General features: G+C 31.2%; 3 protein-coding genes across 3 annotated transcripts; all 3 read left to right on the plus strand.

The window, feature by feature from the left end:
• Positions 1-4: 4 nt before the first annotated feature.
• Positions 5-14,217, plus strand: LOC120357646. The gene is made up of 3 exons (XM_039448673.1): positions 5-96; positions 11,975-12,130; positions 12,814-14,217. The coding sequence occupies exons 1-3, from the start codon at positions 22-24 to the stop codon at positions 13,492-13,494; spliced, it is 912 nt and encodes a 303-aa protein (XP_039304607.1). The 5' UTR covers positions 5-21; the 3' UTR covers positions 13,495-14,217.
• LOC113003960 lies at positions 13,692-21,780 on the plus strand. The gene is made up of 8 exons (XM_039448671.1): positions 13,692-14,242; positions 15,867-15,991; positions 16,958-17,385; positions 17,550-17,803; positions 17,895-18,061; positions 18,180-18,339; positions 18,421-18,566; positions 18,792-21,780. The coding sequence occupies exons 1-8, from the start codon at positions 14,176-14,178 to the stop codon at positions 19,005-19,007; spliced, it is 1,563 nt and encodes a 520-aa protein (XP_039304605.1). The 5' UTR covers positions 13,692-14,175; the 3' UTR covers positions 19,008-21,780.
• A 645-nt stretch (positions 21,781-22,425) lies between these two features.
• On the plus strand, positions 22,426-23,054 carry LOC120357522. Its single transcript, XM_039448074.1, has 2 exons — positions 22,426-22,537; positions 22,782-23,054. Exons 1-2 carry the CDS (start codon positions 22,426-22,428, stop codon positions 22,985-22,987), a joined length of 318 nt encoding a protein of 105 aa, XP_039304008.1. The 3' UTR covers positions 22,988-23,054.
• Positions 23,055-27,360: the final 4,306 nt, after the last annotated feature.

Raw genomic sequence — 27,360 nt, forward strand, 5'->3', positions numbered from 1 at the left:
CACCCTCGAGAAGCGCCTCTGATGCGCATGTGCCGGAGTACAGATGCTCGTTCCATTAACAATGAAGGATCATGGAGTAACCTTGAATTATTAGTGGTAAATAGCACATCCGTAGTAAAAAAAAAAAAAAAAAAAAAAATAAAACTGATAAATTTTGAAAAAATTTTAATGATATTTCGTTGAATATTATTCACAATCTTGAACATTTTGATCGGAAATTTTATCAAAATTTCATCAAAAATGTATTAGTTTTAATAAAATATTGTTAATTTGCTATTATAGAACAATTTTGCTATTTTTTATTGCTATTTCATTAAAAATTTAATACAATTTTAATAAAATGTTAGTTTTTTATTACAAAATATCTGTGATTTTGCAATTCTTGTTGCAATTTTATTGAAAACTAGCTTTGCTCCGCTACGCGTTTTTGTAGCTCAGTCTGCTTAAATAGAAAAATAAGAAAAGAGAAAGTGCGGTATACAATTTTCATATAAAAACACGCGCGTATTCAAATGCAACGTTGTGTCAAAATTTCAAAGCATTCATTGAAGAACTTTTGAAGATTTAAGATTTTGAACAAACAAACATTTACATGTTTATTTATATAGATTTCATAAAAAATTTGTTACAATTTCAACAAAATTTTTTTATTTTTTTATTAAATAATTTTTTATTAATAATTTTTTATTAAAACTTTTATAATTTTTTTACTAAATTTTCATTGAATTTTTGGTGGAATATTATTTTTTTGTTAGACATAGAAAATAATTTTTCTAATAAAATATAATTAAAATTTTTTTGTATATTTATTAAAATTTCGTAAAATTTAATAGAAAGTTAAATTTATCAAAATTTCATCAAAATTTTATTGAAATTTTTTTATTAATTGTGTACAATTTAGATTTTTAATTTTTTCATGTTTGCGCAATAAAAGTTTACGTAAATATTGGCGCAAATAAAAATGCCAAAAATATTAAAATCTGATATGTAAATGTTTGCCTATAACAAATTATTTTTAAATATTGTATGATAATGTAAGAGACTTTCCTAAAAAAATATAAAAAGGAATTTTTTAAATATTATTGCGAGTATACAGAACTCTATCGTATGAGAGGTACTTGAGCCGAATAAGGCCCAATACTAAATAACACTCACTTTTTAAATTTATCATATAAAAATGCGCTTTATGTTTAAAATATATGTTTAAAAGATGTGTCATAAGAAGTAGATAAAGAAAAATTAAGGAAATAATATCGTTAGCAACACATTTATTCAGTACAACAAAAGCTTGTAACAAAGTAAAGAAATCAGCCGTTTTTATAAAAATATGTTGTAAATGTAATAAGTATACATTATTTTATGATTTATTACAACATATTATAATATTATTTAACTTTGTAATTGTAAAAGAAACAAATTTATATATATATATATATATATATATATATATATATATATCGATTTTTTGGAATAAGTATACTTTTTTATAAATAATGTATTATTAAATAAGGTCCACTTATACATTTATTGTTATAGCCATTGTCATTTGTTTATTATGTATGTAGCTTGCAACAGAGAATAATGATTTTTAATGACGCTAACTTTCCATAAGCTAAAATTACACTAAAATAGCCAGAATTTCTTAAAGTTAAAATATTAATTATAGATTAAAAATAAAATTAAAAATAATTGTGATGTTTTTCAGTAAAATAGATTAAGATCTATTAAAATGGATTAATTTTTTTATCATTTAAAATGGATTTATTTAGTTAAAATAATTATTAATCACAAATACAAAGGATTTTGTATTTGTGATTAATAATTATTTTAACAGTAAGTTGGGAAATATGTTTAATTCCTTTGTTATTTTCATTTTATTTTTAATTCTAGCCTTATTAAAAACACAAAAATTTAATAGGCTCAATATCAGAGTTTAAAAACATTTCTTTTTTGTTTATTGAAAAATGTTTTGTACAGATGATAATTTTATTTTGGCAAGTAGTTGAAATAAACATTTTATTCTCATTTAGTTTGTTTCAATATCTTTGTAAATAAAATTTATAAAAAATAAAATAAGTTAGGTGAACCTTATTCGGCTCGGGTACCTTAGTTAATACAAATAAAAACGATAATTTTTTATATAATTTTAATTATTATTTTCGACAGTTATTAATTGATTACCTTTTTAATAACTTTTTATAAATAATTTATTTGCCAATAATGGCAAATGGCATTTTTTTTATTACTATAAATTGTTTTGTTCAATATTAATCAATGGGGATGCAAAAAAAAGATCTTTTTGTGATATAATGTGGGATCACACAAGTTTAAATCCGGCACTGAGAAAAATGGCACTGCGGACTACCGCCTACATACCCTACCCAGACTAAATCGATATCTTTGACTTTTGTGTAATCACGGTCTCTCAGTTTAATCTTATATAGCACCAATTTGAGAAAAGTCTTCAAAAAGATTTTAAAAAGATTTCAGAAAATCTTTTTTTTTTTTTTAATTTTAAGCTTTTACATTTACAGCAATTCCAAAGGGATTCTGCAATATATTTAATTGATAAAATGTTAGCAGTATGTTGACAGATTGGTAGATTTCTGCTTATCTGAGGTCGCATTCTACTTACATTTTGACATTTTATGTTAATAAATTAATAGGAGAAATCGAGTAAACCTTGCTAACAAAACTTGACATTAGATTGGTAGTCAAAAGCGAGCAGAAAGTGCGCAACACAATCTAACGATAAACTAGTAGAAGAAATAGAATATCCTTTGCTAATTTGTAAATATGTAAATTTTATTCAAATAAGGAAGCACTGCTTTCCATTCATCATGACAAACTTGTTAACTTGTAATTATTGAAAGCCTATATTGTTATTCCATTTATATTTATGTATTTTAGTACACTGAAGATTATCCAGAATTAGGATCAAAACATCTTTAATTTATATTTATTCAGATTAATAAAATTATATATACACTATCCTGTGGCCAACAGTCTTTTATTAGCATTTTTAATTCTTTGTATTTAAATTATGACATTGACTACGTTTACACTTCTCAATTTATGCCGAAGACATGATATATTGATATTAATGACTTTTAAGATTAATTGCCGTGTAAATGCTATTTTATGACAAAGTTATTGTTAAGGATGTTTAGTGCGTGTCCGCCTTCAACATTCCGATAGAGCGTCTGAGATTGGTGCACTAGTCGAGGCGCAAATGAGCGCTAAGAGAAATGCGTACGAGACAGCCAATGAGCGTGCTGGCTAATGTAATATATTCTGTGTATGCATGGCTGATCCTGGCTGAGTCCTAACTCTTAAACACACCGATCCTGTAAAATACGGAAACACATTTTTGAGTCTGGGAGACTTTTTCAACTTTGAGACACTATAACTTTGATTAAAATCAATATTTTTCTACGATTTTTTTTTTAAACAAAAGTTTAAAATCTCAAGAGTGACTACACAATCGGCATTGCCAAAAACTAATTTATTGTCAAGTCAAAGCAAAACCATTAAGCAAAAATGAGAAATTGGTTAAAAATCCACTTTTCCTTCAAAAATCTTTGCAACAAAAAACATTTAAGAACTTTCGAATACGGCGTTTTAAAGCTAAAAAGTCACATTTTCAAAATAAAATTTGGCAAAGTCAATCCTTTTAAAAAATATAAATATGTAAAATGGAGATTATGAGGTATTTTTGGGCATCTAAAAATCCATAAAAAAAAAAAAATCATATCTTTGCAACAAAAAACTTTGAAGAACTTTACAATACGGCGTTTTAAAGCTAAAGATTCATTAAAAAATTATATTATTGTCATTTTTATTAAAAAATGTACTTATTTAACAAGGCGAATATGAGGTATTTTTGATTAAATCGTGTCTAAAATTAAAAATTGATGCGTTTCATGATATATTTCGGAAAAATTCCCTTTTCTACAGCATTTTATAGTATTCCAACTTTAGATAAAGTATATGCGAGTAACATCCGCAAACCGACCTGTTCGAACGTATTTTATCCAGCTTTTTTATGTAAAATACTCTCAAAAAAGTTTTACTTACACGCTATATAGGTCGCATTGACCCTAACAAAACTTTGCTGCCGTGCCGTTCGGATCCTAATTGATCAAAAAAGTTGATGAACCATATCAATCGAAAGAGGAGATTTCAAACTTTTTTTACGTTTTGGTCCGAACCTCCTATCTTATTCCGTCTTCATATAGCAAGCGTTCAAAACTTTATATGGAGTCTCTCATACCCACTTACGTGTTTAAGGGTTAAATGACGATCGAAATGTATTTTTTGGTTCAATAAAGAAATAGCAAATAATGAAAATTCAAATCTTCCCTTTTATACAACTTATTAAGCCTCTTAGTACAATAGGTTTAATAGTTATTAAATGGATATACTAACTACGTTGTAAAATAGCGTTTACACGACATGTAATGTCAACAATTATTAACACTAATGTTATAATTTGAGCGTTTATTGAGTCATGTAAACGTAGTCATTGTTAAGCGATGATCACACTAGCAATTGCCGATTGTAATTGACGATTAGCAATTGAAATTTGACTAATTGGAACAAGGAAATATTAACTCCTTTTATTTTGTTTGGCCAAAACTCAATCTTTAATCTTCAGTCTTCAATTTTCAATTGCTAGTGTGATCACCGCTTTACTATTGAAAATCTTTAAAATTTCTATTTCTATTCTTTTTTAATTTTTATTTAAAAAAATAATAATTTTAAAAATAAAGTTGACAGGGCTCATAAATATTAAACTCGAAATAAAGATAGGCAATGAGAGTCCACGCGGTTGTTGGTGCATATATATAGAATTAATTTATTCTGACATTAATATCGAGTACAGAAAATAAAGAACGTTTCGACCTGATTTTGGGTCATCTTCAGCAAAAATACAAAATTAATGGAGAAAGCTTATTACATGGCGAATGCAATAACTCTATCCTATTCAGGTGTTAATTTAAGTGATTACACTATATTAAATTATGACAAGCATCAGTAAGTAGATTGATTATGCGTAAGTTACGACTTGTTATGTAAAAGGAGGAGATGCAAAAAATACAGTAGTTAATGCTGGTATATGGTTAAAATTCGATGTATAAAAATCTAAATCTGCAGCGTTGCCCCAAGCGTCAATAGTTCTGCTCACTGGCACGGTCCGATCAATACTGATCAAGGTTTTCAGTGTATAAAAATCAGCTTCACAACTTCCCTCCAAGTTTCAACCGTTCAGTCCGATGCCTTGTAAGATCGATTTTGTTCAAAGTTTTTTCGATTGTGAGAAGTAACAGTAAATTGTTCAAGCGGATGAAACGAATAAGTATATGTCTAGGTATGGCGACTAAGTATATGATTAAGATTACAATCTGTCTTGGATACAAGCATAGGCATGGTGCAAAAATTCCGTGTTTGCTTGTCTATTAAGACCATTCTCTTGGCGTTTAAGAGGCAACATTTCCGAAATTAAGCGTTTTCCCAGGTATCGTTTTTTGTCAAGAATTGAGATGTTGTCCCAATCAAATTCATGGCCTTTAATTATTCTATGTTTTGTAATGATTGACTGCGTGTTGATGCTCTTTTTGATGTAATTTTTGTGTTCCAAAATTCTTGTTTTCACTTGTCTGCCCATTTGTCCTACATACAATGCTTCACAATCCTTACATGAAATCTTGTAAACAACGTTTTTATTATACAATTTAGGAAGACTGTCCTTTTGCGCTTTGATAACTGTCTCTAGTTTATTGAGACTGAAGTACAGACAATTTTGTATCAAGATCCTTTGTAATGTTCTTAAACTTATGTGATACCGAATGTATATATGGTACAGTAAAGCAGCTAATACTTTTTTCAATGACATTTCCGTTATTATCAATCGGAGTTGATTTTTGCTGTTTATATTTTTTGAAAAGGTACTCAAATCTAAAATTCATAGTATTAAAAATGAAACCGTTGGAATAATCATTATCAAACAAAACCTCAATGACCAATCTTAAATTATCTTGTTGAAATTTAAGGTGTGATAAAAAGGCCCTATCCATCATGCCTATGATTGTACTTCTCTTTTGAGAAAGTGGGTGCTATGATAGAAAATTGATATATCTTTCAGAGAAAGTGGGCTTGTGATATCAATTGAAAATTAACTTTGTGTGACTTTTTATTAGCGTTACATCGAGGAATTTAACCCCACCCTTTTTTAAAGTGATTTGTAATCTCGGATAGAAGGCGTTAAAATTATTTAAAACAAACTCTTCTGAGAGGCGTGGCATTGTCATGGCTATGTCATTCATGTATCTTAAGTAAAAAGGAGGAACAAAGCCCACTCTTTCTAATGTCCACTTCTCCAAATCTCGCATGATAAGCTCCGCAGTAATCGGTAAGAGGGGTGAGCCAAATGGGTGTCCCAAAATTCTGTTTATAGAAAACATTGTTAAATAAAAAGTAAGTGAAATCTAAAACCATTTTCAAAGCCTCTATAAATTCTTCCTTAGCTATATTGCATTTTTCAGAAATGTTATTCCAGCGTTTCAATACATATTGACAGTCATGTCAATAGGAATGTTAGTGAATAAAAAGACAACGTCGAGTGAAATTAGAACATGATCTGCATCAGTAGTAGTGTTCCTCAACTTGTTAATAAGTTCAAAATTGTTCTCAATGTGACTAAAGGTATTCCGTACATTAGAAATCAATTTATGTAAAAACGAAGCCAAAGAATACAGTGGACTGTCAATAGATAAAACAATTAATCTGAAAGGGTAACTTGGCTTGTGAATTTTGGGAAACTCATAGGCTCTCGATGCTGTCGCTGCAATACAATTTTTTGTACGTGTTCAAACATTTAAATTCTTTTTTCTTCCATTTTGACAGCAGAATGTTTAGATTTTTGATTATTTTGTTACTTGAATCCTTTCTGATAACTGTGTGTTTTCATCGCGCAGCATTTCCGTGATCTTGTTAATATAATCATTCTGATCCAAAGCTACAGTAACGTTACTCTTGTCAGCGCAAGTGAAAATGATGTTTGGGTTATCTTTAACAAATAATTTGCATGACTTGACCAATCTATTAATTTCCAACTCCGTGTTGTCCTTCAAAGGTCTTTGGTGTTGGAGACTTTTGATAATGGGAATCATGCGGTTTCTAATGTTCAATTGATCTTCAAGGGCAAATTTGTATAAGTTGCTTTTAATGTTTTTAATAAATTCAATAGTCCCTTGCCCCACATTTTGTAATGAGAGAGAAAAATTGTCACCTAGTTGCAAGAGGCATTGAACATCATGGGGAATCGTGCATGAGGTTAAGTTCATAAACCACTTGTTTTTCAAAGTGTTTAATAAGAAACCAAAATTATTAGTCATAAATGAATCGGGCATCAATTCTACTTTAACCCTTTAGTGTCAAAAGTGCAATCGTCGTAATTCTGAGCAATTGTATGATAAGCAATAAAGTGTTATTACCGTGATTAATTTCTCCGAAATAGCTGATTGGTTTAATCTTTTTGTCCAAAATTCTTGTGTGCTTTAGAATAAGCCAAACTCATTTTTCTCTCCATCCTCTCTCTTTCACAATAATTTTAAATAGTTTTAAATAAATAATTTTAAATTTAAGATATTAGAAAGTCAATGTCAGTCATAGTGGTTTTTAGTGCCAAATAATTTCTAATTTTTACAACTTTTATTTCTAATTATTCAAACTGCGCGCCGCATATTCGTCGGACTTAAAACACAATCATAAAGCTGGAATATGTAATATTAATGCTTTAGAAGCATATATAAGATCTTCTCTCCCCAGAAAAACTGTAAAGAGTTTTATTGGGAAAACGATAACTTTGGGTGGAATAAATTAGAGATTGTAAAAATTAAAAATTATTATTCGGCACTAAGAACCGTTATAACTGACATAGGCTTTCTAATATCTTGTGTTTTAATTTGCTTAGTTCCATATGATTTATTATTACTAATTTTAAATTGTTTTATTAATAAAAATTATATCATTAAGGATTATATTAATTAAGAAACACAGTAGAGTAGCTCGCGCTAAATAAACGCATAGCGTGAGAGTGCTTTGTGTATTATACGCAAGCCAATGAGTTGCAAATATTTGAAATTATCGGATTTCTTCTCAATAACGATTAAACTAACTAAATTCAATTTTATAAATCAGCTTGATAATTTGGATTAAAATTATTTGATAAGTATGAAAATTTTGTATCCGATTTATTATTAAAATTCAAACAGTAATTTGGCAATCAAAACTTTTTTATTAATCAATGGCATTCTTTATTAATTAATGGTAAAATCGCCGTGGTCTATAATCTTATTCCAACATTTTGATAGCATATGGATTACCCGTTATACGAGGGCAAATCCATAAGTACCTGTATTAATAATGAAAACGCAAGTTTTTTTACAAAATTTTTTTTTAATTTTTAAACGTAATTGCTTTTTAGAAGGATACACTTGTCCTAACGCCCCTGCAATTTTTTAACCCCTCCGAAAAATACAATTTGTTGAACTTTGCAAAGTAGGCCTCTATTTCAACAATGATTTCTTCATTTGATGTGAATTTCTTTCCACTGAGCCATTTTTTCAAGTTTGAAAACAAGAAGTCACAGGAGGCCAAATGCGTAGAGTATTGTGGATGTGACAGCAATTAGTAACGCAATTCGATTAATTTGGCTGTGGCGACTACGCCGGTGCATTGTTGTAGTGCACCATTGTTTTCGCCAAATAAGGCCATTTTTTTCAATTCAACATCGAAACGACCCAATAAATCAGCATAGTACTGCTCTGTAATAAGTTTTTTCTTTTTTCAAATAATCAATGAAGATAACGCCTTGCGCAAAAAAAAAAACAGTGATCATCACTTTTCCGGCCAACAGGACGTCTTGGCCTTCTTCAGAGCACGTTTGTCGGGTGAAGTCCATTGTTTTGACTGTTCCTTTGTCTTCTAGTGTATAGTGAATCCATGTTTTATCAACGGTTACGCTCTTCGTGAAAAGTGCCAGTGATATTATCATTTAGATTAGTGAAATCATTTGGACTAATAAAATTATATGGACTCAATAATACTATCATTAACCACAACAAATGGTTTTATTATTTTGAGGTATTTAATAGAAAAATTCTCCTGTCAGCGGTAAAATAGTTTATCAGTGGATACTCCAATAAGAATATCATTCAATCAATAGTATATTAATTATCATTGGATATTTAACAATAGGAATACTATTCGACCAGTATTATACACGGTGTTCCCGGGTTAAATAGCTTACTTAAAATATGAATTCAGGATCTCAAAACAAACAAATGGGGTAGAAAATAGAATCCAATTAAAATATTGCTCATTATTCCTAACCATACATTACATTAAAAATCGTGTTAGAAATGCATGGTGTTCATGAATTGCTCGAAAATTCTCATGTGAACAAACATGACTATTTCTTTGATTGAGAATACCTTACCTGGTAAATATGGCCTCATTTGTCCACAAAATGTTTTGTGAAAATTGTGGATCGTTATCCGTTTGATTAAAAACCAATCGCAAAATGCTCTTTTGCGCATATCAATCGGTAATAAATGCTGGACATGTTGAAGTGTTGGTATGGATAATATCCATTGGCTTTAAGTGTCTTCCATGTCACTGTGGGTGCAATTCTAAACGCAGAACCAGATCTTTGGGTATTTGTTGATGGATTTTGATCGAAATGCTGCAATATCATGGCTGTTCTTCCTTCATTTTGCAGTGATGCAAAAACTCCATCGGTCCGGGGAACTATGTTAAATGACTCAGTTTCCTTCAGTTGTTGAAATGTTAAAGAGAATATTGATTTATACGGCAATCTTCTGTTTGGAAATTGCGCGGCATACGATGGGCAGCGTTAACATTTCCATCACAAAACCCATATAAATATATCATCAGCATATTCACTATTAGAATATGTACGAGGCATGATTATAAGTTTAAGGTGAATGTTCCAATTAATAACCATGTCTTAGTTAATGACTAAGCATATATTTTATTAAAATTGCAAGAAAATTTTGCATTGTATATCACCAGTATTAACTTTTAACGTTCTAATTTCAGAATAGTACTGTATAACTAATTTAGAATAGTAATGTATATATGAGTTTTTATCAATTTTTTCTTTTATTTTACTAGTTTAAGCATATCTAATGCGAGCACATGTCATTCAAGGCGCCAGTGTAACGTTGGCTTTTAAGATACGCAAAATTCATGATGCACATGCGTCAATTAATGATTGGATTTAAATTATATATTTAATCAAAAATAATGATAAAAGAGATCACTTATGTTATTTGGACGTAGAAGAAGTTAACAGTAAATGCAAATGTATTACATTGCTATTTAAAAATAAAATAATTGTGGTGGTTACTAATATGTAGTAAAAAACGTATGTGTCAAAATAGTGACCGACTAGATAAAATAGTTTGAATTAATGTGATTTTTTTATTGCTTCAGGAAATAATTTTGTGTTATTATTAAATTTTAAAATTAGAAAATAAATACAAAGTTCAAGGCTCCTAAAGAATAATAATTCCAATTTAGACACAAAGAGCTTCAGGCAGAGCTTCAGGCAAAGCTTTGTGCAGAGTATTGTGCATTAATAAAAAATAAATACAAATGTAAATAGAGTAAACGTTTTGACTGTTTAATAACTAGTCCTCTTCAGTACAATGTTTGAATCTATAAAATCGAAACAATTAAATAGCAAATCATATCACAAACTTAACGCAACATAAATCAATAAATTAAGATCTTACCGGATATATCTGTAATGTCAGCTTACGCAACGTACCACATAAAAACACGTCTATCAAGCTAGCAGAACAAAGTTGTTAAAAAAGAAAAACAACAGCATGAGAATTAGGTGCTTTTTAGGTGCTAATTAGGTGCTCTATTTAAAAATTAGGTGCTCTTCTTATTTTCTGGAAATTTAAATTATAAGGTTGTACTGCCAGCTTGACGTAAGCTAGCAGCACACCCAACGAATATCATTGAAACAAGAGACCAAAATAAATAAAAAGGGTTGAATAATTAGGCGCTTTTTAGGTACTTTCAAACGACAAAACTCGCGGTGACGTATCTCCACCCCTACGCGATCTCCACCCCTTCGCCCAAAAACAGTCCTTGACAGTATTGGAATCAAGAGAAAAGTGCTATAAATAATTGAAATAAAACACTAATTGATACACAGAAAATAAGTATAAATTAAGTGCTTTATAAATATACTAGCAGAGAATTAAGTGCTTCCCCCCTTAGGCGAAAATCCACCCCTGGGGCTGGTGACGCCAAGAGAGAAGTACTTTAAATAATAATACAAAAAATTTATAAAATACGCATTAACTACACGTAAATTAGGTGCTTTTAAGATATACTACCCGCGAATTAAGTGTTTCCCCCCTTAGGCGAAAATCCAGCCCTGAGGTTGGTGACGCCAAGAGAGAAGTACTTTCAATAATGATACAAAAAACTTATAAAATACACATTAACTACGCGTAAATTAGGTGCTTTTAAGATATGCTACTCGCGAATGAAGTGCTTCCTCCCTTAAGCGAAAATCCACCCCTGGGGCTGGTGACGCCAAGAGAGAAGTACTTTAAATAATAATAATAAAAAATTTATAAAATACGCATTAACTACGCGTAAATTAGGTGCTTTTAAGATATACTACTCGCGAGTTAAGTGCTCTCCCCCCCCTTAGGTGAAAATCAACCACCACAGTAGGTTCTTCATACTAGCTTTCAAAATTAATATAAAAATGTTTTTGCCCGTAAAAGTAATAAGATGTTTTAGAAGTCTATCACTGCCGAATTAAGGTATTTATATATTATCTTACAAATTAAGTGTTTCAATCCTGACAATCAGCTAAAAGTTATTAACTTTTTAACTTTTTGTTTAACTTTTTAACTAGTTACTATCCGAGCCTGATAAAGAGGTATTAGAAATATCAGATAACAGTGGTGACTGTCAGCCTGAAAACGAATGTGTAGATTTTGAAAAGAATTCTCTACCAGCATACCCTCTTTGCTCAAAAGGAAACGAACCTGGAGGCGCTCATACGTGCACGGTATATATTAAAACTACATATGTAATATTGCTTAAAATGACAGTGTCACCTTCCAAAAACCTTATAACAAACAATATATAAGTATTGGAAAAACCAAGTATCATAAATAAAGAAATCAAATATAATAATTAGTATTACAAAGCCTGTATAGTTTTATCTTAAATTATTTTTTATTTTATATTATTTTTCATACAATACTTTAATTCATTCCTTAATTTACAAAAAAAATTTTGAGTAATTGGCTTGTTAGTCCAAAGAAATTGTCTCGTTAGTATGATATCAAAAGAAATATTCTCAAAATAAAATAAAATATGAGAGAATAAAATTACTTAAACCTCCAAAATATTTTGGCAGGTAAACGCAAATTGTTCACTGGTATTATACGTATTTTTAATGAAGTTAAAGTATTTTTTAATTAACCTAAATGTTTCATAATTATTACTGATGTAAAAGATCAAAACATTATTGACATTTTTATTTGTATGTTCATAATATTTGTATCTTTATATAAAGTAATAACTAAAAACTTAGTATGAGGCAATGCGAGGGACATCAGTTACATTAGTTTCATACTGGATTTTATGTACTCAATTCATTTAGTGTACAAATTTATATATATGTACTATGCCTATATAAGGTGATAAAATGTAAGAATGATATATTTGTATTATATGTTACTATAGGTATGTGGAAAGCCTGTCCATGCATTGGATTTCTGTTCAGTGCCTGTTGATGGTGAAAATGAGGGCTATGGTCAGAAGCGTTTGTGCTTGCAATGCCATACTCAAGAAAATGTGAATGACATTATCGCCTCACAAGATTTTGAAGATTGGGGTGGTCAAATTTCAGCTGCACAAAAACCAAATAAGCCGAAAGGTACATATCTGAAAAATAGTTATGCACAGAATGCACTTCTGTTGCATTCAAAATTTATAGACGTACCCATTATAAAGAATGGCGGAGATGTGCAGCTGAAAGGCGTAAAAAATAAGCAGGTGGTGATAACGTTGCAAAACACGTGCAGTTTTGATAGCTTTTTCCAACTGTTCTTGTGCGCATCATTTGATTATAAAAAATTCGCTGATGAACTTGCCAGTCATCAATGCAATAATTTCTTTAAAATGGTGATGTACGTGAACAAGAAAGGCATCAACAAATCAACATATAAGCAAAGGTGCAATATTCTATGTGAAATATTGGAAAAGACTGAACCAAAATTAGGCTGTTCGTCACTGTTGTGCAATACAACAATTGGGCATATTAGTCGCCAAATTTTAAAGAATTACAACCCCACGTTTATAGAGCGAAATATATGTGATCAAATTTGCACCAATAAGCAACGCACATTCGCGGTACTACACTGAGAAAAAGGTTTCTTTATGCCAATTAAATATATTTGGTTGACACTTTTGTAAAATATTTATTTCAAGCAAACGAATTATATTTAATATAAATGAACGTTTTGTTGGTATTGCTAATTTACTTTATCATTCATATTTGTGTCAACTCGGCGATATAGTTGACATGATTTATTTCATACAAATGTGTGAGATGTTGGATCAAATAAAGTTCGTTCTTTTGAGTGAAACGAATGCGATTTGTTGAGTCAACTCTATATTTCTTAATAGATAAGAAATCTTGTTTTGTTTCGTGCTCGGTTCCGTGAGTCTCGCGCGTAATCCTGCCAGTGCACGGCGCGCGCCTCGATCTGCTTTTCCCGCCGGTTTCGCAGAGTACGCATGGCGTCATAATCTACCGAATTTCGCGAGTGCCGTGAGATCGTGATTGAGAATATTTGTGAAGTTGAAGGTAACCCTCCGTCGTCGAGGTCGAGGAGTCGCGTAGCGGGTGTGTATGTGTGTGCACGTGTGTCGCGCGGATTCGCACGCCAGGACGATCGATAAGCCGTCCGTCGTCAGGATCGCGTCTTCCGGGGAACAAGACGCGGATCGTCGGGAAGCCCGGCACGTGCCGGCACCGTTCCCTCGAGCCTATACAAGCCGGCGAAAACCTAACCTGCAAAGGCAACTGACGCTTCGAGCCTAATGATGGAAGATTTTTTGTGCGATCTATTGTCACCGTCCAAAGAGGACATTTTAAGGAGATTACAGGGTGAGTACAAAACGCAATGCATGAACAGTTGAGCGTGTGCCTCGCCGCATTAGCAATTCTCGCACAAAAAAACAGGTTACCTTTTCGCATATATCGCGCATTTGTTTTAGATAGTTTGTGTGACACACGTTTTCTTTTTCATCTGTGGGCACACGTGCGAGATGCCTTAAGGTCCTTGCACAATGCGAGAGAATAGCGATAGCGAAAGAGAATAAATATAAATATTGATTTCACAGCTCCTGATTGGTTCGCAGATATTTTCCGCAGTTTTTGATTGGTTGAACATTTCTATCGTTATTCTTGTTGCTATTCTCTCGCATTGTGCAAGGACCTTTAGGGTCGATTCAGACACAACCGTGCCGTACCAGTACCGTATAATATCCGTATCGTTAACATTAGACAAGGGGGGAGACACATTAGACAAGGATGGAGACAATAGGAATCCTTGTCTAATGTTTCTGTCCGTGATACGGTACGGGTACGGCATGGCTGTGTCTGAATCAACCTTTAAGGTTGATTCACACTATACGGCACGGACCGTCACGTTCCGACAACGACACGTACGTTCACGTACGTTAGACAAGGATGGAGACAATAGGTATCCTTGTCTAACGTATGTGTCGTTGTCGGAACGTGACGGTCCGTGCCGTATAGTGTAAATTAACCTTTATTCGGCTCAATTGAAATTAGGCACGCTCGCCTTCCGCTTTTGAAAGCTATGCCAGATTCAATGAAAAAAGCCGTCCTTCTCGCATACTTGGATCACATGCTCACATGGATCACGTGCTTGCACAATGCGTAGCAAGCGTGCAAGCACTATATTATTTTTACCTGAAAAGCTCCGATTGTTTTAAACAATTCAGAGAGAGAGAGAGAGAGAGAGAGAGAAAGAGCGACAAATAAAAGAAAAGCTCTGGAATGTTCGGGAAAAAAATGAAAGAGCAAATGCTCGATACCTTACTGAAAATAATGTTTGTTGTTAACTATAGATTTGCCGTTATATATTATTTTGAATTTTGATGGTTCGTTATTCGTTCCGTCAATTTATTTGTTGTTTATTTTGTATTATTACTCTTCATTGATTTCTTGAATAATCTTTTTATTCGACTTGAAATTAATTTAATTATTACTTTCTTGATTTAAGACAATTATTAACTGACTAAATAACGTTCGCATACTGTAATAATTTCACATTTTTCTAATTATTAAGTTCATTCGATTTAATTTTGAATTTGCCCAATGCTTAACCTATCATGTATTTTGAATAATACATTTTAATAATTTGGTTTCCATATAATTAAATAAGAAAAATGGTCAATTTTTCTTTGTCCATTAATGTTTTTAAAATTACCGACTTGATTATCGTAGAATTCGATCATCGTATGTACCAAATGTCGCAATTAACGTTTTTCAATCAACTTTAATTTAATTGTTTATCCGATTTTGCAGCTGATTTCTGAGATGAATTTTTCACCTGATTCATTACCGATTTATCAGCTGATACATCACCTGTTAAATCACCTGTTACATGACCTGATTATTTTCAGTAGGGACATTTCTTGAGTGCCTCATTGTTTAAATTTGTTGTACTTACATACGTTTTGTTATTAATTTTATTCTACAGATAATGACATAACCGACATGAAGACTCTGGGAGAAATAATTACCGGCCACGTTGACTTCAAAGAATTAATTCCCAGCATGGGGTTAAGACTTAAAATCAAATCAAAATATATGAGCATGACAAATGTATGGTGATGGTTCTTATCGTATAATTAAAGCATATTCTTTCCTTCTATTTGATCGTTGTTCAATATTTCAAAGTTCTTCAAGTTTTGTAGCTTGTTTTTTTACTTCTGTGTTGTTTCGGTATAACTTGTTTTTATTGTTTAAGTATATTCTTAGTATTGTACGTAGTGTAGCAGATTTATTGACTTTAAAAGTAATGTGAATATTTCGATGAGAAAATTTTTTACGTTTGTCCGTAAAGCGTATAATAACAGTAAAAATAAATTTAAAACAATTATTGAAATGTTGACCTAATTTAACCTAAAATCACTTCCAAATACCTATTTCGTACTTCTGATATTTACAAAATGCCTTTATATGGTCGTACTAGTGTGTGTCATTTTGGAGCAACTTTTTTTTTATTTCACGAATAGCATACTTGCATTTATACTTTACTTTAAACCTTAATATCGTCTAAATGGTTATATTTATAAAAAAAATATAAGAGACCTTTTTTGTAGATCGTTAAATTTTCTACAAAAATATGTATTGATTATTTCATAATTTTTGATAGTTGATATGATACAAAATTCATAAGAAGCAAAAACAAGTTTTATAAAATTTATCAAACTTTAACTTTGAATATCTTTTGAACAGTTAAATTTATGAAAAAATGATAAGAGATCTTTTTTGTAGAGCAGTAAATTTACAACAGAAAATCTATATGGCGCAATGCTGTATTACTGTTTGTTAGATAGTTATACAATTTTTTCTATCTTACTAAATGAAAAATAAAAAATCGCGATGAGCGACCTGTTAATATTAATATTAAGGGCTAAAAATTTAACAGGTATCTTATTTTACCTTCCTGCAAGTATATATGCTATTCGTGAAATGAAAAAAAAAAGTTGCTCCAAAATGACACACCCTAGATTCTACTCTAATAATAGTATTATATTTGTAACTATTTTTATGATGTATTCATAGGTTAAATTTCCAAGTGTCAAAAATCAACAAGAAGAACCCGTAATCGCCGGAATTGTCAACGCTGACGGATCCGTTTTATCGGATACTGATGCAGTGCACCTGGATGTACACAGCCAAATTACCGATTCACTACATACAAATATTGTTGAACCACCACAGTTATTGCAGGACGATAAAGTTGTTACTGAGAGTCGTAATAAAGAAAGCGCGGAATCAGCTGAGACATTCAATTTACAAGACACAGATCTGGTCACAAAAAAAAGAAAATTAAACCGGGGTGTAGACTTTGACGTAAAAGAAATATTGGAAAAAGATGCAACGGGACGAGCGGTACTAAACATTTATAACAACACGAGGGACTTATCAACAAAATGTCAAAGTTATGTATGTGACATCATTGTCACACATGCTTTGAACAACTGCATAACGTAAGCAAAAACTTATAATGTATAAATCAATGTTTATAATTAAGAAATATATTTTTAAATTGTACTTATAATAATGTCTAATATTTAGCTTTAAAAAACGTGAAAACCTAAAAATGTATTTGTTAAAAGTTTTTCAAACTATTTTATGAGCATCAATTTTTCAGAAATCTTCGAAACGAGGATTTTGACGCTATTGCTGATAATATCGTTCACGTATTTCCGGAAGAATGTAAAGAAACATATTATGTTCCTCCTGTGTCTAAAAGAGATTCTTCAAACCAAAAATCGAAAGTTGCTAAAGGGAAGTTGGTGGATAAATACCGGAATAAAATTTCATTTTTACGAGAAGCGAAAATAAATGTAACAAGCGACGTAATACCTGAGGCAGCTACTTGCATGTCGTCGGAAGCGCATCAGGGTACAGATACATCATGTTCAGATACATTAATGTTTTTAGTGGTTAGTGGTTTTTATGTATATTACTTTTATGTGTCTTTAACAATTTTCAGAAAACAGTAAATTATGGCTAATCCACAATAGAGCACCGTGGGCTGACGTCATAAACCATTGGAATACTTCGTATACATTGCGACTGGTAAATTGCATGAACAAGAAAACTCTTCATGACCTGTTAGAAGAATGGCCAATTCTATTAACGGAGAACAGTTACTTGCTAGTGCGTATAAAACAGTTTCTTTTATAATTTTTGTTTCATTGGTCGCAATATAATTCAAAAAAACCGGACTGTTTAACGTTTAAAGATATAATACAAACATAAATGATTAATTCCGTAGATTGAACAGGATTTTTGCCAAAAATATAAAGAGCAAGATCAACTCTTGATACGCAAGTGGAATGATTATTTTAACGCCGTACTATCTTTAAATAGGAAATATCTTAGTCAATCAGATGAATTACTCTTGGAGGTCCTGAAGAATGGAAACCTAACTCAGAGTTAGTACCTAAATAAGATCGGGCCCATATTTGTGTGCAATGTATATTTACTTATTTATATGCATTGTATTTTATTTGCAGATTCTCAGAATTTTATTCAAATTTCCCTTCTCGCGGCATTAGTACCGCCGAAATCTAACAAAATTTCCATTAAAAAACAGGGAAGGAGAACCTATTGGAAGCCTTCCACCGTTGAAAGTAGGGAAGGAATTATTTTACTTGTCACGGTAATAAAAATAAAAATAATAATTATTACGATTATAATAACAATAATAAAACAATAACAATTATTATATACTGGCAATTCAAGAGTAACATTAATAGTATAATAGCGCCATTAGTAATGATGTAATTAATAATAATATAGTTAATTTTTATTAATTATAAAAGAATTGTAATTAATATTATGACATAAAGTATAGTAATATTTAAATATAAATTATTATGTGTAGGTTCCCGGAGATATTCAAGAGGTTGTACGGCAAAGAACTGAAAAATTATATCAATTCGGGCAGACGGTTCAGCCATTCGTAGTAGTTGTTGGGGCAGAAGTAACTTCTATCGAGAAAGTCTATCTGTGCATCGATGAACGACTTATAGAAATACCTTCTGTGTTAAAAGCCCTGGACGTGGCGTTCAAAACGTTTATTTCATACAACGTACGGTAGCCACTAGAAAGTAACCACTTGTGGTACCTACTACAATGGGGTGTTTATGGTATTGAAACCGCTTTCGACGACAAAATACCGTCAATTTGCAATTTAGTTAACAAATTAAAAAAACAAGTATAAGGAACGTGAATAACAGCAGCATGAAAATATTTCGGTTAATAAAGCACTTATAATAATATTTATAATATACTTATAATAATACTTATAATACTTATAATAATACTTATAATATACTTATAATAATACTTATAATATACTTATAATATACTTACTTATAATAATAATAAAGCATTACTTATAATAAAAAATTATGGATTGCAAAATTTGTGGGCTAATTATTCGCGGGGAGAGCCAACAGTTATTAGGTCATATAAAATGTTTGCACCCGATGGAAAATGAATATACGTGTATCCATAAAAAATGCATGCGCAAATTCGTAACTGTTTCTTCATTAAAAAAACATGTCCGCATATGCACATTTAATCTCGGCAGTACAAGCAATGTAAATAATACTCACCACGATATCGTTTCAAATAGCCCTTCCGAAACTTTTGGCTATTTGCAATCTTGCAGTACGGATGCACAGTCTAATGCTATTGAATCTCCAAAATCACTCGAGACTGGCATACATGAATCGATATTAAAATTTATTGGGAATTTATATAGTGAATCATCAATTGCAAAATCTACGGTTCAAAAAATTACGGATCAATTGTCGGAAACTGTAAATGATGTCCTACAGGAAGTTAAACAGAAAGTACAGAAGGTGTTACCAATAGAATTTCATGTACAAGTTAAGGATTGTTTTGACGTATCGTTTCTCAGGGATTTGAATACAGAGTATAACCGAATATGCTATTTGAAAAAATGCAAACATTTTATATCACCGGAATCATTTATTATTGGAGAGATGTCAAATAATAAAATAGAAAATGGAAAAAGTGTTTTAAAAATGACAAAATGTGAAGGTCAAATCGTACCAATGCGGAAAGTTTTGAAGTCATTTTTAGAATTGCCAAACGAAACTATAACAGCCTATATTGAGAAAGAATCTTCTTGCACAGATGGAAATTATTCAAATTTATTTCACGGTTTTCTTTGGAAAAATATAAAAAGTAATTTCCAGAATAAAATATTGATCCCCTTGTTTGTATATTATGATGATTTCGAAACAGGAAATCCGATGTCGTCTTCAGCCGGTATCCACAAAGTTGGTGGAATGTATTATTCTGTTGCAGCAATACCTTCCGCATTTTCGTCAACTTTAGACAATATACATCTCGGTCAATTAATTTATAGTTCTGACCGATCAAATTTTGGAAATGAGAAATGCTTTTATCCAATTATACAAGAATTAAAATTTCTTAGCGAGACAGGCATTTTGGTTTCCATAAACGGTCAGGAAAATCGCGTATACTTTACAATGTTTGGGTTACTTGGTGATAATTTAGGATTAAACGGTCTTCTCGGTTTTACCGAGAGTTTTTCAGCACAGTATTTTTGCCGAATATGTCGTGCATCGAAAACTGAAACTTCCCAACAATATATAGAGTGTGCCGATTATTTAAGAAATACAGAAAATTACGAAGCTGATGTGATTAATTTAACTGGTGGCGTTAAAGAACGATGCATTTTTAATCAAATACCGAATTTTCATAATGTGATAAATTTAACGTGCGATATTATGCATGACCTTTTTGAAGGGGTGTGTAGATATGACATGGCAGAAATTATTGGCCACATTATTGAAATGAAATATATTTCATTAGACCAATTAAATGATAGATTACAGTATTTTATTCACACCGATGTTGATAAAGGGAATAAAATATCTTCGATAAATTCTAGGCACATTAAGGTTGCCTTATTACGACTTCTGCAGAAATGTCGTATTTAATTTGTTACTTCGGAATGATCGTCAGTGACGTAATTCCTGAAGACGACGAGGTCTGGATTTTATACCAAACATTATACGATATTGTCAATATAGTTACAAGTAGAATTATTTCAGAAAAAGAAATCACACATTTACAGCAATTGATTAAAGAGCACAATAAGTTATATATGACGTTATTTAATAAAACACTAAAACCGAAATATCATTTCTTAATCCATTATCCAAACATTATTCGTCTCATGGGCTCTTTAAAAAATTTATCTTTTATCCGCTTTGAAGCGTATCACAAAATATGTAAGACATATGCCCGAATTGTAGCTTCACGCAGAAACCTATTGTTAACATTATCCACAAAACTGCAATTACAATTTAGCTATCGATTATTAACTAAAAAAGGCTTCACTACATCGGTAAATGTAGGTCGCACTATTGGGAGATTGCCTTATTATTTAAAACCTGAAATACTCTCAAAAGTTTGTTCGGAAGAAGATTACGAAGTATCATGGATACAAATTAATGGAAAAATGTATAAATCAAATTACAATATACGTTTAGGCATAAACGATGACGATAATCCAGTATTTGCAACAATTGTATCCGTAATAATATCTTATAATAATAATAGCGTTTATTTCACGTATAAGATTTGTGATACACTAGGTTTAAATAGTCATGCTAAAGCATACGAAATTAGATTACAAGGACACGAAATTAAGAAAATTCAAGTGTACAAAATTGACGAAAACTACAACAATGTACCACCCGTATATGCAGCGCATACGACATCCGGCGGTCGCTGCATGATTTCCACCAGACATTAATATCATGTATATTATATAAAACAATATTTAAATAAAAAAACATTTCAAAATAGTTCATGTGTTCTCAATAAAATGTATACATTCAATTACATGTTCAACATTTTAGGTCATCATATATACACTTTATAATGCATGCTTATATATATATATATATAATTACAAACGTCGAGACGCGGATTTCCAGCAAAATGAAATTATTTACTATTAAAAATATTTAATTGATGCAAAAAGATATTATTTTGTGCCAAATTCGAATTTCTTACCTAATAATAAATCTTCCGTTAATGTAACAAAATATACTTTTGTGCCAAAATTATATTCTTTAAGTATTAAGAAATATTCAATGATGCAAAAAGATATTCGTTCGTGCCAAAATTATATTCCTTAACTGTTAAGAAATATTCAATTGATGCAAAAAGATATTCGTTCGTGCCAAAATTATATTCCTTAACTGTTAAGAAATATTCAATTGATGCAAAAAAGATATTCGTTCGTGCCAAAATCAGATTCATTAACTATTAAAGTACGTTAATTTGGGACAACAGAATATTCACTATTATCACAAACCAACGATTGCATTGATTCAACAAAATATTCGATTCGCCGTATCCAACCATGCCATTTATTATCTGTTAACGAGTTTTATTTGGTCCAAGGAAACCTTTTTCTCAGTGTATCTATACGATTGGCATCATTAATGCACAAATCTTTTAATGAGGAAATCGTAGAAGATATTTGCTTACATTCTCAAAGAAAATGTGAAACCGCAGGATGTGCTAGATTCGTGACAAAAGAACTAAGCTTACAAGGTAATAAATCATTAAATAGAAGTTAAAACATTATTATCAAAATGTGTGTATCTGTAAATTCCACTAGTACCTTTTTAATTCTATTAACCACAATCGATTTACTATTAAATTTTAACTAAAAGAACACATTGAATTGTACTTATTCCTATAATAGAAAGTAGTTCCTATAATAGAAAGAGTAGTTATTCCTATAATAGAAAGTTATTCATTTAAACTTAAAACCAATTTTTTTTCACATATCTAGGCGAGTATATATTATTTGAAATATACAGCGATGAATTGGAGAATAGTGAAATATTGCTCAAAAGATTACCAACGACGTTATTGTTGTCAATAACAAATTATGAATACAAGCTCCATGGCATAGTGGCAATGAAATTGCCAGCAATTACCACCCGCAGAAGTAATGACGAAATTATAGGGCATTACACTGCCATATGTTACAGGTAAGGAACCTGGCTAGAATATGATGACACGGCCAAATCAACTAAAAAATTAAATAACCAAAAAAAATTCTCTCCACATTTAATAATGTATGTCAAAAATAAGATAAAGGATATTTAAAAACTTATCATTGCTTATTATAAAACCCTATATATTAAATCCCTAAAAATATTAATAAAGAATTAAACTGGCGTTCAGAACTTATCTAGATCAAGACATGAGATTTTCGACTCAGGATTGAAACACTTAATTTGTAAGATAATATATAAATACCTTAATTCGGCAGTGATAGACTTCTAAAACATCTTATTACTTGAGATTTTACGGGCGAAAACATTTTTATATTAATTTTGAAAGCTAGTATGAAGAACCTACTGTGGTTGTTGATTTTCACCTAAGGGGGGGGGGGGCACATAACTCGCGAGTAGTACATCTTAAAAGCACCTAATTTACGCGCAGTTAATACGTATTTTATAAGTTTTTTGTATCATTATTTAAAGTACTTCTCCCTTGGCGTTACCAACCTCAGGGGTGGATTTTCGTCTAAGGGGGGAAGCACTTAATTCGCGAGTAGTATATCTTAAAAGCACCTGATTTACGCGTAGTTAATGCGTATTTTATAAATTTTTTGTAATATTATTTAAAATACTTCTCTCTTGGCGTCACCAGCCTCAGGGGTGGATTTTTGCCTAAGAGAGGGAACACTTAATTCTCTGCTAGTATATTTATAAAGCACTTAATTTATACTTATTTTCTGTGTATCAATTAGTTTTTTATTTCAATTATTTATAGCACTTTTCTCTTGATTCCAATACTGTTAAGGGCTGTTTTTGGGCGAAGGGGTGGAGATACGTCATCGCGAGTTTTGTCGTTTAAAAGCACCTAAAAAGCACCTAATTATTCAACCCTTTTTATTTATTTTGGGCTCTTGCTTCAATGATATTCGGGTGTGCTGCTAGCTTACGTCAAGCTGGCAGTACAACCTTATAATTTAAATTTCCAGAAAATAAGAAGAGCACCTAATTTTTAAATAGAGCACCTAATTAGCATCTAAAAAGCACCTAATTCTCATGCTGTTGTTTTTCATTTTTGACAACTTTGTTCTGCTAGCTTGATAGACGTCATAAAAACAGCTTAACAAAAAGTGTCGTAAAGCGACTTAGTCCGAGATGTATTTTCGAGGAACGAGCGAAGGGATATCGTTTTCGGAATATGAGTCTGAGTAAGCCCGTACAAAAAAAAAGAAAAAAGACAACAATATTCAATGTCAGAATGTAAAAAAATTAAATAAATAAATAAATACAGATAAAAATAATAATAAATATAATAGATAAAAACTGTACAAATCAAGATAATAAAATTGTAAGAAGAAAAAAAACTAACGTAAAGTCAAAATATAATAAGAAATAATAAATAAAAAGCTATACAAGTTAAATAATAAAATTATAAAATAGAATAGATAACATGGAAAGAATAGTATAGATCATACCTATGAATCCCGAAAACTATATCCTAAATGATGCTGGTACGAATGTACATCACAGAGTGTTGTGAAACGAATAAGGTGAGAGAATGGTCGAAACAGAACGATATAAGTATGAAAAGGGAGAGGGAGGGCGGAGGATTGGACGTTAAGGAGAGGAAATACGATCGAGAATAGGAAGATACGCGTCAGAAAGCAGTTCGGTATCACATTGTTTGTTGAGTCTTTTTTGTTGTTTCTTTATGTGTAACATTTCAGATATCGATCTTTTTTTAAGAGATGGTTCTTTATCTAAAATTTCTATATTATCCCAGTCAAAATTATAATTGTTTTTGATGTAATGTTTCGTAATAACCGAAGGAGAACTGGATTTTTTGATGTCCGATTTATGTTCCGTGACTCTTGTTTTAAGCTGACGTTTTGTCTGTCCCACATAAGACGACTCACAATTTCTACAATTAATTTTGTGGACTACATCATTGCACGATAATCGATCAATGTGGTCTTTACCCGCGGTTATAAATTTATTGAGTTTGAAGGAGATTGTAAACGCTACGTTGCAGTGATAATTATTAAGGAAAAACAAAAATTTATCTGATACCGACATGATATAAGGGATCGTAAAATACCTTTTCGCACCTCCGTCCGCTAGGTCGGTGTCATTTTTATAAAAAAAGTGTTTTGATCTAAAATGAATCATGGCAAAGATAAAATTTAAACGATAGTTATTGTCAAGTAAGATATTAATCATACGAGTGAATTTTTTTTTATGAAACTGTGGATGTGATAATGAAATTCTGTCCATTATACCAAAAACAATACCTTTTTTATGACACAATGGGTAATGCGAAAGGTATCTTCTCGAAAAGGTGGATTTGCGATACTGATCGAAAATAATCACATTGTTGCGTTTTATCAATAACACATCAAAAAAACTGATTTTTTCTTCTCTTTCTATTTCCACTGTGAATTGCAGGCGGTCATGCACGGAATTAAAAGTGTCAAGAATACAGGATAGAGTATTCGGGTGCTGTCAGTATAATATCGTATCTAAAATAGAACAGTAAATGGAACGGAAGGTTTTTTATCGCAGTACACTCCAAATCTTGCATGACCAAATCTGCCTTAAATAAGGGATAACAGAGAACCCATTAGTAAACTAAAAAACTGTTTGTAAACAACGTTATTAAACTTATAAAAAGTAGAGACTAATATTAAATCAAGTGCCTTAAGGAATTCAGCAAAGGGGATGAGAGTCTTTTGTGAAATCAAGTCCCATTTGATATGACGCTTTCCACCGCTAAGTCTTCTGGAACATTAATGAAAAGAGACACGCCGTCCAGAGATGCTAATACATGATCTGATTCCAAGTTAAAACCACTGAGCTTGTTAACTAAATGGTAGCTGTTTTTTTATAAAACTAAGGGCTTCCGGTATACTATTGTAAATAATTTGGTGTAAAAAATTAGCTAATGAATATAATGAACTGTTTATTGATGATATTATTATTCTAAGTCGGTTATCCCGCTCGTGTATTTTTGGTAAACTGTAGATTTTCGGCAACATCCTATCGGTTGTTAGAACACTCCTATATGTTGATTGTTCAATATAAAAATGACACCGACGTGGCGGACGGAAGTGCGAAAAGGTATTTCACGATCCCTTATATCAAGTTGGTATCAGCTAAATTTTTGTTTTTCCCTAATACGTATCACTGCAACGTAGCGTTTACAATCCCCTTTAAACTCAATAAATTTATAATCGCGGGAAAAGACCACATTGATCGATTATCGTGCAATGGTGTAGTCTACAAAATTAATTGTAGAAATTGTGAGTCGTCTTATGTGGGACAGACAAAACGTTAGCTTAAAACAAGAGTCACGGAACATAAATCGGACATCAAAAAATCCAGTTCTCCTTCCGTTATTACAAAACATTGCAACAAAAACAATGATAATTTTGACTGGGATAATGTAGAAATTTTAAATAAAGAACCATCCTTTAAAAAAAAGATCGATATCTGAAATGTTACACATAAAAAGACAACAAAAAGGACTCAACAAACAAAATGATACCGAATTGCTTTCTGACGCGAATCTTTCTATTCTCGATCGTATGTCCCCTCCTTAACGTCCGATCCTTTCTTCCCCCTCACCCTTTTCATACTCATACCGTTCTGTTTCGACAATTTTCTCACCTTAATTGTTTCACAACACTGTGATGTACATTCGTATCAGCATTATTTAGGATATAGTTTTCGGAACTCATAAATATGATCTATACTATTTTTTTTATGTTATCTATTCCATTTCACAATTTTATTATTTGACTTGTACAACTCTTTATTTATTATTTCTTATTATATTTTGACTTTACGTTAGTTTTTTTTCTTCTTACAATTTTATTATCTTGACTCTTACAGCTGTTTATCTATTATATTTATTATTATTTTTATCTGTATTTATTTATTTAATTTTTTTATATTCTGACATTGAATATTGTTGTCTTTTTTCTCCATTTTTTGTACGGGCTTACTCAGACTCATGTTCCAAAAACGATGTCTCTTCGCTCGTTCCTCGAGGATACATCTCGAACTAACAAGGAAACACAGGGAAGTGTCCGCCTCAGATTAAAACGAGTTCTTAATATGTTGTAGTACAGATAAAAATAAGGGACACGTATTTTTTTATACGTGCCCATACGCACTTTAAGGGGGTGAAACATCCCTTTGAAGAAAATCGGTTTTTTTCTTTCGAAGTGTATGCCGTCGAAACTATAAGAGATAGAAAAAAATGTTTTAAATGAAAGTTGAATGGCTCGAAGAGTAATTTATGACAGCGGAAAAAAAATTTTTTTTTTTAATTTTTTTTAATACTTTCTCCCACCACTTACCTAT

Source organism: Solenopsis invicta, chromosome 4 (genome assembly GCF_016802725.1).
Source record: "Solenopsis invicta isolate M01_SB chromosome 4, UNIL_Sinv_3.0, whole genome shotgun sequence".
NCBI lineage: Eukaryota > Metazoa > Arthropoda > Insecta > Hymenoptera > Formicidae > Solenopsis > Solenopsis invicta.